Here is a 13,677-nt window from a genome sequence, read left to right as displayed (position 1 = left end):
GTACTGTAGGACTGACACCAGCTTCACGAGTGGGGGCACAACGGTGCTGATGGCAATCCTGCTACCAATGTCACCTTGGATTGTGTCCAGCAACAGGGTGATGGTAGCCCTGCCCAGTCTGTACTCAGATACCAACTGACCATCAGTCAGGGGCCAGGGTGTTGGCCTGACCCTGGGGATGGCTGACCGCCTTGCTGGGGCTGGTCTCCTCCAGTGTTCTGTCTCAGACTTGCATATATTTTCTTTGATGCACTGTTTATTATACAAACAAAACAGTGTCGACAGACACGTGTTTCTGCCTCTTATGGCGTAGGTTCTATCTTCACCACCCCTAGGCCTTCATCAGGACAGATAGCAGGCGACTCGCCTTGATGAAACTGAAATATATATATATGGCACAAATAGACTCTTCTCTTCTCAAAAGGCTACTGTTGGAACTCATAGTAGCGTTCCCTGTTTAATGCAGCGTATGCTGTTCTGCGTTATTCATGGCACACAGATTCCCTTGTTGACTGGAGAATCTCATCCACACCACAAACACTTCCTGCTCACTAAAAGATTTTGGGCTTCTTGATGGGTCTGAGACGGAACACATGACCTTTTAGTTTAGATTGTCATGGTTTTGCCGCTGTCATTTGGCCACAAGAAAACATTGAAATAGGGTGTGAACACTGTAATTGGCCAGAAGAAAAGCATTAGGCGATAAGTTCAGACTAATGTCTGTGGATTAAGAAAAGTGAATTTGTTCTTAAATGTAATACTGCTGCTTGAGCTTTTTTTAGTCACTTTTACTAACCCCATCACTTATTTTTTATGAACAATAATCGACCGAGAGTGGATTTGAGAGTAATATTTGGTGCTGGAGTTGTTTTAACATTTTTATACAATAATAAAAAATAAAAAAAATGGTACATTTAACCATTGAGCACAGAAATTTGCAGGAAGAAAATGTTTTTAATGGGGTATGACTGAGAGAGAATTATGATAGATGTTTAGTCAGTTACGAGAAACACGTGTCTCCCACAAGTGTTCTTTTTGTCTAGATTTCCATCCAGGTAGAGGGAGACACTAGTCCGGGACCCACCTTTTTTAGGTCTTTGTAATAATGCCACAACGAGACATGTCTTACTGTCTCCGGCTCCACTCGTGCGCTAAAATACGTGCTTTGGTGATGTTCCAGTTACCTTGTCCGTACATGCCAACCATCCTGATTCAGGCGGGAGTCTCCCGATTTCTTCATGAAAAATAGTGCTTTTTTTTTTACTGTCTCCCTCCTAAAATAACTATATCCCCAATGCAATCCTATGGGAAAAATGCATTCTCTCGGTTTCTGTGGTGACATCTCCCTCTCAGGGGCTCCAGAATGTTGGCACTTGTCTCTTAAAGATACCACACAACAATACTCTCCTTCATGTCTTAAATACAATCTAACCCCCGCACTCATGATAGTGAGGGGATTAGTCAATATTATGAACTGTTTGTTGTACAGTTGGAAAACATCAATAAATAAAGATTTAAATAGGACTCAAATACAGAATTGGGGAAATCGATATGGGCTCTTTTATTATATTTTGTATTCCCATTTGTATTGTTTATACTCTTATATTCTTATAATGGTGTGGTCAATTTGCCTTAATGTTTTACCACCGGTGCCATGGTGTACTTCTGTTTGGAGATTATGTACAATTCTGGTCTGCAGTAATAAGTGCTGGAAGTAACCTGAGGGGAGGCCGCTTCAATTTGACAACTAAGAAATATTGCACATTGTTCTCTCCTTCAAAAGAAGCTTTTCAAAAAGTACTGCGCCGTTTAGCTTAATCAGATGTATGCATGTCATTCTGTTGTGTATGCTTGTGAAGCCTTACGTTAAGAGTTCATGAACATTTTAAAAGTATACTATGCTGCATACAATTCCAAAACGTCTCAGGAAGCGTTCTTTAAATCCTTTCATGTTCCGACAACCGTCCAGCATTCTTAAAAATCCACCATGAAATGCTCAATAATCCACTATCGTTTTGGTGCTTAATTGAAGGCCTGGGTGTATTGGTACTTCCAACTTTGAGCGGGAGAGGTACTGGTTAGCAGGGGGGCGCTCTCTCTCCCAGGGAGGAGGGAGGGAGGAGGGCGGAGTTTGCTAGATGTTTCTTGCCTGTGTTGGAGCGAGTCTCACGGGCGGCGCATGGCCAAGAGGAAAGCGGAGTCGCTGCTGGCGCTCCTCGCGCCCCCTTATAAGCGGTTGCTGGGCGACCACCTTCCCCACGCTCCGGTTAAGAGGAAGATGGACTTTGTGGAGGAGCGTACCGTGGACGGGGCTCGGCTGTCGCAGCGACCGCGTTCCGCCGCTCCAACTCCACCCTCCGCTCGTTCGCTCAGTGTTGATGGCGGCCTGAAGCGACCCCGCGTGGATACCGGCGGGCACAACGATCAGGAGGCAGCACCGGACCCCGGGGCCGAGGGAGAAAGTCGGCGGCGCGGCAGCACTGAGCCCAGGAGGCGGAGCCTGTACGGAAGTCAAGATCAGCAGGTAATCTGGGTCCATGGTTGCACAATCTCAAGAGCGGGGGTTATGTTATTGTTGTTACAGTACTAAGTGGAGGTATATACCGAGGTGGGCGGTGAGGTCATTAATGGGACAGGTGTATCCTGTGGCAGTTGGTAGATAGCTGTGACTCAGGGTCTCTCGCGTGCATCTCAGTTGCGTGTAATCGACGATGACAGCGGTAGCATTTCGTTAATCAAGGTTTTTATATGGGCTGCGCGAGGCATCGTTTCCTCCCAACATTAGGTTTCAATAATTTCCACGCCAACAGTGTTTATGGTATTTATTTATTTTTTACCTTGTGTGTATGTCGTGCGAGCATATTTCACTGGGTTTCTAAAACATTTGGGTGCAGGTCAAAGGTGTATCGAAACGCATTGAAATAACATGCATTTTATGATGCCTACTTGCAGCTAATAGTCTCGCGCTGCATTATGCACCCCCCTTCTAATCTCCCACCATTCGTACCTCTTAAGCGATATGCCAAAAATCACAGGCCGCAGTCCTTGACATCAGTACAATAAGGACTGTGACGAGGATGTCATGAACTGGCAGTAACGAAGATTACCGGTAAGTAATCTGCCGTTACCTTCTCGCTAGGGTGATCAGATTTCCAAAACGAAAAACCGGGACGACCAACAACATAAAAGAGGGACTACATAGAAAGCTATGGATGCCAGTCAGGTGAGGTCGTACAGGTTTATTGTTGGGTATAACAAGTCCATAGGGATGCACAGTTAACGTGAGATAGACACTGGCATCCCACCCGGCGGTTATACAAGACTCGAAAAGATAGGACTTAATCCTTTATCAACAGTTATCCATTCATCTGAATGCCATTGGTTAATTCAAAAAGTACAAATTTTAATGGAGATAACAAAATAGTCTAAAATACATGATTAAACCCTCTAAAAAGATACAAGTGTATCGTGTTGACAAAGACAAACATTAAGAACATACAATTCTAAAAGATCTTAGAGATAATGACTTTCTAATCTCTAATTCTTCTATTCTAATTCTATTCAATAATTAGGATTAGATTGTCCCTTCATTGGAATTTTCAATTCACTCAGTTTAACTAATTAGACGAACAAAAAATTCTCGACATGTTTCAGTCCTCTGGGTCTTGGGACTTTCTTCAGGAGTGGTCAATAAGGGGGGTTTAGAATGGGCTTCAGCTAAGTATGAACTCTTCTGGCCTCTTCTTTAAGATGATAATAACTGTTGATAAAGAAACGTTAAAAAAGAATCAATTTATGTTTCTTTAGACACGTTTAGAGGTGTCAAGAAAGACTACAGGGTCCATTTGGTTACCTGGTCTTCTTAGTGTGGGGGCTTTCTTGATTAGCAGGCGAAAAAATGTCCACATATGTTGGGCATCAATTTCTTGGGAGGAAGGATATTCCTACTGAATCTGAACACAACAAATTATTTTATTTACAAGAAAGTCTACTCCAGCCTTCAGCTTAGAAAACACAAAGCATTCTGGTAATTGCAGTTCCTCTGCGAGGTCGTTTAATTTGGAGAGGAGTGGTGTCATTTCTTTAGTAATTGGTTATGGTTTCTATATATTTTAAACTTATTTTAAACATAATGGCGAGATCATAATAGCTTATTCCTTATGCATGGGTTCTTAAAAAGGTCGCATTTTAGTCAGCTTACCAGTGGTTTAGTCAGAAAACTCTGTTCTTTTCCTTGCCGCGATGTTTTGCGGATGTGTTAATGCAGTTTTAGCTTCTGTGTAGAGGCTTCTACAATTGGTTTCTGAAATAAACCACACGGGTTGTATCCGTTAGTTCTAAATGGATTCCTGTTTCCCATTGCTGAAAACAGTTCGAAAAAAGACTTCAGTAAAACTGTTCTCCAGCTATTCTTAAAGCTAGAAAAGTGCTAAAAAAATGCTAGAAGGATGTTAAAAAATGCAAGTCAAATGCTGAGTTTAAATCTAAGTGCTATCTTACTTCTCTGTATTTCAATACTTTGCACAGGCTACCGTGTGTATCATGATTTACCTGTTTCTTGGTCTCTAGTCATTCCCAATGGTGCCACTACAGGGTGGAGTGGTATCCCTGTGGGCTGGTGTCTTCTATGGGCTGATTTTAGCTCCTCTGTAAGATCCTCCTTCATGGGTGCCTGCGCCTGTTCTGGTTAGTATCTATGTTTGGGCCGCCATTTTGAGAGGTCTATATATAGCTCTCTAGTAGTCCTTTTTTAGTGTTTATGTCATTAAAGGGCCTCTACTTCAATTGTGTTCTCTGGCTCTGCTATTAACAGTCAAAAAGAAGGTTGTGCCGATGATTATAAATTATACAGTAGGGCGATCAGATTTTTAACCAATCTATAGACTCGTTGAGTCCTATTTTGTCACTTTAGTTTAAAAAATTAATCTCTGTTCTTTTTCAAGTAGGATTCTATTTTTTGTATTGTGATCTCTCCCTTGTACCATTAGTAAAACGGTCCAGCTGAAGTTTTCATAAGCATGTTGTGCTTCCCCAAAATGTTTTGCTAGAGGTGCGTTAGTGACTTTATTTTTCAAACAGCTTTTATGTTCAAGCATCCTGGTTTTTACCTTCCGGTTTGTTTTCCCTATCTAGTGTTTATTACACGGACATGTGATACATGTATACTACATATTCAGAATTGCAATTAGTCATTAGTTTTTGTTTCCAAGGGGTGAGTAACCCTATGTCTATTTCTTTGGTTTTTTGGGTTAATTTACACATTGCACAATTAGTGCATGGGTAATGTCCAATTAAAGGTTTAAGATAACAGGATTCAGTCAGGCTCAGGGTTTTTGTTGGTTTTTCTTTGAGTTTGTTACTACTCACTCTGTTCCCAATCGTCTAGGATTATTTGTATGCAATAAGAGGAACAGGAATCCCTATTTCACTCTTCTCAAAGATTTTCCATTGGGTTTTTACTATTTGGCTAATTTTCAGACTCAAATTAGAGAAAGTGTTAACACATACTAGCATATCTTGTTGCGGTCGTTTAATTTTTGCTTCTAGGAGGGCTTCCCTGTTGTTCGCCGCTCTTTTGGCTGACTTTTTGATCAGTTTTTTAGGGTTTCCTCTTTGTTTTAATTTGGCCGTCAGATTTTTTGCTTCTGTTTCAAAGTCCATAACTGTCCCCCAACTGCCACTGGTAGAACGCCTCACAGTCCGCATGCCCCCAACTCCACGCACGCGCACATTCAGGTACACATTACTACACTTCTCCCTCCGTTACAGCTGAAAATGAATAACCCCATACTGTAACACATTACTACACGACCTCCCCGTCACACTGGAATGGAATGACAATTCACCCTCCCAAAACATCAAGCAAACAACCCTGCACCACGTGTGGTCAGTACGCAGTGCACCCATAACTCAATACCAACATACAACCCCAAAACAAACTTGAAGAAGGGGCAGAACCAACGTCTGAATGCACAAAATGCCCTAAACAAAAGAGTATGCGTCCTGGCATAGGGAAGAGCCAAATGGATGACCGTACCTTGAACAATAACACCCGAACCAACCAGATGAACTCCAAAACACAACGACCTATCGCTACCACGTCAACAACTGGAAGAATGTTACAATTCCCTAACCAACTTCTTACCTTCCATAATCTACCACCACACCAATGAGGAGCCCTCGAGAACTAAAAATAATAAACAAGATCCTCCACCAGTTCCGAGCTGCTCCTCGGAACCTGAGCCTGCCACACCCAGACAAACCACGAGTAACCCGAACGTTAACACTCAAGCGCAAACCCCATCCGCCCCGAGCTGCCCCTCGGAGCCTTGGGTCTGCCACACCCAAGCACATCCCAGCTCATAGAGCAAACGGACCCGCAACAACCATGAGCCCGACATGCCACAACACCGTTTCCCTTCCTCTAAACACAGAGGAAGAACATCTAAAGAATCAAACACACAACAGCGCATGGAAGCACAAACTGTAAACCTTCAACCCCTAGCTTCCTCTAACACCACCACAGTGTGGCCCCAAGCCACTGCCTCTGGCGACCAGAAGGACCAGACTCGCCAACCAAAATGAGGTGCACAGGAGCACTAAATGTAGGTCTACCCGGCACCTACAAAAACCTTAAACGCAACCAATACATTGGCTGCACCCAACACTACCACGGTGTGGCCCCAGGCCACTGCCGCCAACGACGAGCCCAAAACTGGCTCGCAAAATGCATAAAACCGCATGAAAGTACTAAGTGTAGATCACACTGCCACCTACCAAACAATAAAGGAAGAACACACTTCCTTACCAAGATCACACATAGTCCCACCTGGCTACCTACAACCTTGGACCACTCCAGGATCCCATCTAGGGCCACCTATAAACCCTGAGCCACAACCAAAACTACAGTACGCACACAACTCAGCAGACCGTAAACTGCACCAAAAGGTTGCTCCCCAAAAAGCAACATGGATGCACAAGACAACCCACGCAGAACAACCGATGACGTACCTTAGGCTGTGCACACACCTCACGCCCAGCATCATGGTACCTCCTCTATCACAAGTGCATTTCACAAGGCGCATTTCCAAACTCTTTTAAAGGAAAAACAATGAAAGAACACAGACCCATGGAAAATCCAAAGTCCGTCCTTCCCGCCTGTGAAAGAAAACGATAACAAGATACGTAACAACCCCAAGTCCAGTCCATCCACCCTCTCAAGAATCAGAGCAATTGTAAACAAAACAGTTGTAAATGAACACAGTATTAGCAAAACACATAGAACAGGGCCACCACATCACACTCGCCCACATACCATACTGGCCCTCAACCAAACGAAACAGAGGCCACATACAACCTACACACGCTCTCATACTGGCCTCTCATGACACACAACACCGTCCGTTAAACTTTCACCTAAGTGAGGCCATTCATCCTCGCATAAAAATCGTATCGATCCGGATCAAAACTTCATAGGGTACGAGTAATGAGTTTTGTCGCAGTAATAATCATATCGACACCCCTCCGCATCACACACAGGGCACCGATGCATACACAATCTCTTCACATTTTCAAAGTACTTACGGTCTTGTGCTGATGACCTCTTTCTTGACTCCATCACCTCGGGTAACGAGCAAAGGTTTTTTCCCTTTTGATCCTCAATGTTGTTCGTACACCGCCCTAGTACAGGTGGGGACTTCCCCAAGTCCGAACTCTCCTCATCTGGCGCCGGAGCAGCTGACAACTCCTTTTCTGGCGCCAAAGCCTCCCACTGAGCCCTTCCGCACACCAAGCGATTCAGCTTAAATAGTACTGAGGGGGCGGAAACACCTCCTTTGTTATGCCCTAAAGTGCGCTCCTCATGAAAATGTTCTTCGTCGGCCATATCTGGCGGCTCTCAGGCCAGGAAAAACCCTGTCACAGGCAGTGGCTGCAGCGCACCACACTGGACCCGCCAAATGCCTTTCCGGCGTGGCCAGTAGGGTACCGCACCAAGGACCTACTGGTAACAACTGCACTGTCCTCGAACTGCCTCCAGCAATGACAACACGGACAGCTCACCGCACTGGACCCCGGCTACAGCAGCACAGCTGGACCCCGGCTACAGCGTGTGGCCGGCAGCTGCGCTGTCCCTGGATTCACCTCACAGAAGACAGCAGGACACCTTCCGCACTGGACCCCGGCTACAGTATGCCGCCAAAAACAGCGCTCAATTCGGCAACCGCGCACTTCAGATCACTGGACTTTCGCCAGCCTGCAAACTCCAACGGCCACAATACAGGTCTTGGTGCTGGCCCGGCCGGGTGGGACGAAAGATGACGGAGGGCAGTGTCTTGACAGTAGTGTTTCATCCCCCTCCGTGACAAAATCCCATCCTCGTTGCCAGTGTCCACAACTGTCCCAACTGCCACTGGTAGAACACCTCCATGTCACAGTCCGCACGTGACACATGCGCACATTCAAGTACACATTACTACAGACTACCCCCATCGCAGCCCACCAATTACCGCCCCTCCCAACACGCTCACACCACCCAATCATATTTCCAGCACTTCTCCTTTTTATAACGTTATATGATCTCATTTGTGCAGTTTTGTCTGTGATCTTAGCATGTTAATTCAAAACAAGCGTTTGCTCTAATTTTTTTATTTTGATTTGGCTGAATAAATCAACCTTTCAAAAAGAAACACATATTACAACCAGTAACAAACATTTAATTCAATTTTACAAAATTTTAGGCTTAAAAATTAAAACCAATTTAACAATACAATGTATACTGATTTTCCAAATTCAGACAACTTTACATTTTTAAATCATGAGGAGTCACCTGTTTGACAAAATGAGCCAATGCAATCTGAACAGAAGAGTTTGTGTTATTTAACAAGTAATTCCAAATTTCTTCGTTGGAACGGAATATTTGAAAATTACATTTTGCATGAAAATATTTGTGCCTCACACTACTCGGTGCTGGACATTCAACCACTAAGTGACATAATGTTTCAATTTTTTGCTGATCGAGACAGTATCTACAAAAGGTTTGCTGGCACCAATTGTCTTCTTCCCAAAATCTGCCTCGTCAAGCATAAGTTCAAACGAATACGCATCATCTTAGCCCTCACAAGATTAGAGGCACATTTATTTAAGTTTGGTTCAGGGCAACGCATTTTTTTAATTTATTTATTTAATTTTTTATTAAAATGAGATTACTTCCCCAGTTCTCAGTCCACATAGTCTAAACATTGATTACGTGTACTTATCCAATCGAAACGGAATAGCTTCAGTTTATCCTTCGTTGGATTCATCAGCAATAGTTCAAGGGAAATATCAGCTTTAACTAAAGTTTCTAAAACACAATCAACCCATTTCTTTGGAAATTTTTTGCCAGAAACCATAAAATAGTTGTCTAACACACCCAAAACATTGGGAAGAGAAGCTCCAATTAGACATTTCCGATAGTGAACAGAATTTCCACAATAATTGAGTAAATACAGAGGTTAGGCCTAGTTCGTAACTTATCATTGGGATTGGGGTGCATTGAGGCAGTCCCAAAACTCCCTTCCAAAAATGTGATTTGAGACGGTCCCAAAAGGCTCTCGGCTTTGGTGCCACTGTCTCTGCCCCATAAATAATTATGGGTATAACTTTTTGTTGGAAGAAGGTAATAATATGGATTAATGTAAATTAACCGTATCTAAACAGTAGAATTTTAGCTTGTGATATTAATGAGCGATTTTTCGCATCAAGGGTTACACAGTAAATGTCATCACTCAAAACTTCTGTGAAAGGGAGACCCAAGTATTTATATTGTTGAACCGCAATTAATTCTTGGTTATACAGTGACCAGGTAGTTTTTTTTTTTTTTAATTGCAGCTTTATGGCAAACTACAACTTGGGTTTTTATAAGATTGATAATCAAATTGTTCTCCATAAAATATTCCTGAAGTTTATTTAAACGATTTTGAAGAAGTCCATAAGGTGTGCATGGCAGTAACACCAAATCAGCGGCGTATAAAAGTCAAGTAACCTTCGGTTTGCCTAGTTTCGGTGAGTCAGCAATTGTACTCTCAAATTTGAGACCAATGTCTAGCAAGAAGAAAGTTAATAAAGTAGAGGCTAAAATGCATCCTTGCTTTAAACCTCGTTCAGTGGGAATTATGGCTGATAGTAGCCCTTCTAAAGACAATCTCACTTGCAAGGAAGTATGAGAGTGCAAGAGTTTCAGTGTGAGAATTGACGAAGGACCACCATGCTGGAGAAGTTTCTGAAACAAGTTGGCGATCAATCGAATCAAATGCAATGCTTAGATCAACAAAAGCAACGTAAAGATTATGATTTTCATCAGCATTTGTGTTTAATCAAATTAAGCACAAGCATATTGGGTGCACTGCCAATTCCGTTGGGGGTCTCTTTTAAATTCACGCCTTGTCCATTCATTTAACTCTTGCAAAATAATACGACTAAAGAATTTGCCAGGAGCATCTAATATGGCAATCGGACGATAACTTTGAGGTAGCTGGCAATCGCCTTTTTTAAACAATGGCACGATGACAGCGTGTCTCCAAGAGGTTGGAATGGTTTGAGTAGTAATATTATTGAAAATTTAAAACAAAACTTCTTCCCAAAGGTTTGGATTGATTTTGATTTATTCGAAAGCCCGTCCAACACTGGGGCTTTGGATTGATTTAGTGTGGATATAATGTACAATGTCGCTTTTTGTAAAATTAAGATGGAATGGTACGCTATTTTCACATTGATGCCCCTCAAATGCCGTTGTGGGTCTCGCATAAATCTTGGTAAAATAATCAATCCAGCTCTTCTCAGAGACATTATGTGACTGTACCATAGTTTGAGAATTAGACATGATTGTGTTTTAGTGTGGTCCACATCTGAGCTGTGTTTTGGTTGCGGGTCATAGACAACATGCTCTCGCCATCCCTTTGATAAAGGTTAGCCCGATAGGAACACATCCAATTTCTATGTGTAGTTTTGATTCTAGTCAGAATTATAGTCCTGTATTTTATGGGAAACAGAGCGGCATTGCGTCTCTGAGCACGATATTCAGTTTTCTTCCTTTTAACCTGTATATCAAAAAGATGATTTCTCAATAGTATTGGCCGTTTAGTACTCTGACCCCTTGGGACAACTTCTTGCATAAGATCATAATAGCAGACATTGGGATGTTCGTTGCTTAGTCACGAGTGAGTAAATGCCGCTGTTAAAGAACTGGCATATCGATGAATTGTTTCCTCACACCACTTAATCTGGTTTAATTGAGCATTTGCTCTTACAACACCAGAATAAGTTGATGCTGGCTTTTGGACTGTTGCCAAGGGTGTCAGCCATTGACTTGTTAAAATATGGTGATCACTATCATTTCGAAGCATTACTTTAAAGACACCCCATTCATAAACAACTTTAAGTCAACGTAAAAGGTAATTTTTCACTAAGCGGCAAACGAGGCGCGGCATTCAAAAGAAATTAAGGAGTACAATCTCAAGAGCAGAGGAACTGATCCTATACCTTCTACTGTGCAAGACCCATCAGTGAAGACAGATTCCAGGATGGAACACATATAGTTGAGCACAAGAACCGCTCATCCTAGACAGGCAGTAACAAGAAAATACTGCTCAACACAGGATTCAGGGATCCATTTATTAAGCCCATTGGACACCCGAAGATATCCTCATAACCTTCATAAAATAGAAGATCGCATATAGAATACTACATTCAGAAGTATTCGTCCTGAAGAAAGCGGCCTCTAACTAAATCCCGCTGAAACCGGTTGACTTTTTTTTCCTAAGTAGTACTGGACTGATTATCCAGACTCCGATACCCCAAATACACAGATGAAGGGGGCTTGTTTGAAGCAATTGTAATCGCTATTTCTAACTGACTGTTAGGTGAACAGAAAAATAGCACTTTTAATACCCCTAGACCTGGGGTGCACAAAATGCAGGCCATATGCGGCCCGCGGTATTGTGCTTTGCAGGAATGAAGTGCGGCCCACTTCAAGCAGAATTTCATTATGAAAGTCTTTGAAGCCTGACATGTTGCTGGCATAGGCGAGGCGTCCCAGGAGGGGGGTAATTGCCTTTCTAATTGATGGCCTGTTCCCCTCCTTCCAGACCTCCGGCAAAGTACTCTTTGCAAGGGCCTTAAAGGTGCGCCTTAGTCCAGCCATCATTCGCGCTTAGCAGGCTCCATTTGCACTGCCTGTGTTCTTTCATCTGGCCTGAAAGGGACATCACGGGAAGCAATGGGCCATGAATATCGCTGATAAAAGCAGGCTATGTACATGGTGGGCACACTTTAGTTTACCAAATGTGCAATTTACACTGGTAAAAAAAAAAAAAACAAAAAAAAAATGAGACATTTCCAAACTGAAACATGCTTCTGGAATTTACATTCATTTGTGTCCTTTTGAAATGTGTTTTTATTTTTTAAAACATTTTTTTTTCTGTCACAAATACCCTGTTGTTTTTGTCCTTTTTGTGTTTTTTCACAGGATACATTTCTAAAGCTGCTACATGCTTGTCAGGCTGCGTAATCACAAATAAATGCTTCTTTTGCACTGACAGCAGTTATCAGGAAATTAAACTGTGGGTTCATGGGTGCCAATTTTTGATTTTCACTGCGTGAGCAAAAATTCCCTCACCCTGAATATAAGCAAGCTAGCAGCCCAACATATCCCCTGGCCGCATACATTTTATAGCACTTATTTTCATAAGGAATTGCAAAGTCATAGGATTTGCAGCCAGTTTTAAATATATAACATCTTAGCAACAGTCACTCAACCTGCTGAGCTACCCTGGTAGCTTTCTTCTGTAGCGCCTGTGTATGAGTCATTAATGTATTCAAAAATCACTATTACCAACAGTGCAATTCATGTCCATGTCTTCAAAGTCAACAGTATTTCATCTCCATCCACACCGACCCTGTGCGTACATTCTTTGACGGTGCACCAGTGGCACTTCTCCATAATGTGCAAGGTTGCACCAACCCACTGCTCTAGACAGAGAGGAAGGGAGAGGCTGTTCCAGAATAGGGAGCCAGCCGAGGAAAGAGATCGGCCACCAGCTTGCTGTTTAGAGAAGCTCTTCACACGCAGAGAGTTAGCACTGGAGCAGCTGGAGCAGCATAAGATCTGGAGGGAGAGTGTTTGGTGAGAGCCTATTGTAGATACCGTGGTCCCCATCCCCAGAAAGCCTTATGGATGATCCAGAGGGATTTGAATTTAATCCTTGCAGCAACCAGGAGACAGTGGAGATATTTTAGTGCTGGAGAGGTGTGGTCCCCGGGGTTGAGGCCAAGGATAAGTCTTGCAGGTCATTGGATTTTATCCAGTGAGCCATGTAAAAAAGGGGCATTTTGATTCCCCAACCTTGCATGGCCCATTGGGGATGCTGGCTGAGGAACTGCATGTGTGTATGTATGAGGGGGGGGCTCCTGCGCCTCCTACCACATACAAAGGGAGATGGGCTCTTAGTCATCAGCGCTCCGGCTCTTGGGTTCATGTGCACGAACCAGGAAGCGCTCTTTGCTTCTTTTTTATACTACGCAGGAGCTGTAGCACTGGGAGGAAACATCAGGACCAGGGCAGAAGGTACTTTAATTTAAAATATGTACGCTCCATCACACTGGCATATTTGGGGGAAATATTTACACCCCTCCAATTTA

At 43.0% G+C, this 13,677-nt stretch overlaps 1 protein-coding gene across 1 annotated transcript in view; it reads left to right on the top strand.

Moving 5' to 3' along the window:
- The first annotated feature begins 2,018 nt into the window (after nt 1–2,018).
- C6PH9orf40 (chromosome 6p C9orf40 homolog) overlaps nt 2,019–13,677 on the top strand; it is a 71,848-nt gene continuing 60,189 nt past the window's right edge. The window contains exon 1 of the mRNA XM_069625829.1: nt 2,019–2,524. Coding sequence (XP_069481930.1) covers nt 2,180–2,524 — 345 coding nt within the window. The 5' untranslated portion in view covers nt 2,019–2,179. The remainder of the gene's footprint in view (nt 2,525–13,677) is intronic.

This window comes from Ambystoma mexicanum, chromosome 6p (assembly GCF_040938575.1).
Source record: "Ambystoma mexicanum isolate Mex_15411 chromosome 6p, UKY_AmexF1_1, whole genome shotgun sequence".
NCBI lineage: Eukaryota > Metazoa > Chordata > Amphibia > Caudata > Ambystomatidae > Ambystoma > Ambystoma mexicanum.
This window is presented reverse-complemented; position numbering and strand designations above follow the sequence as displayed.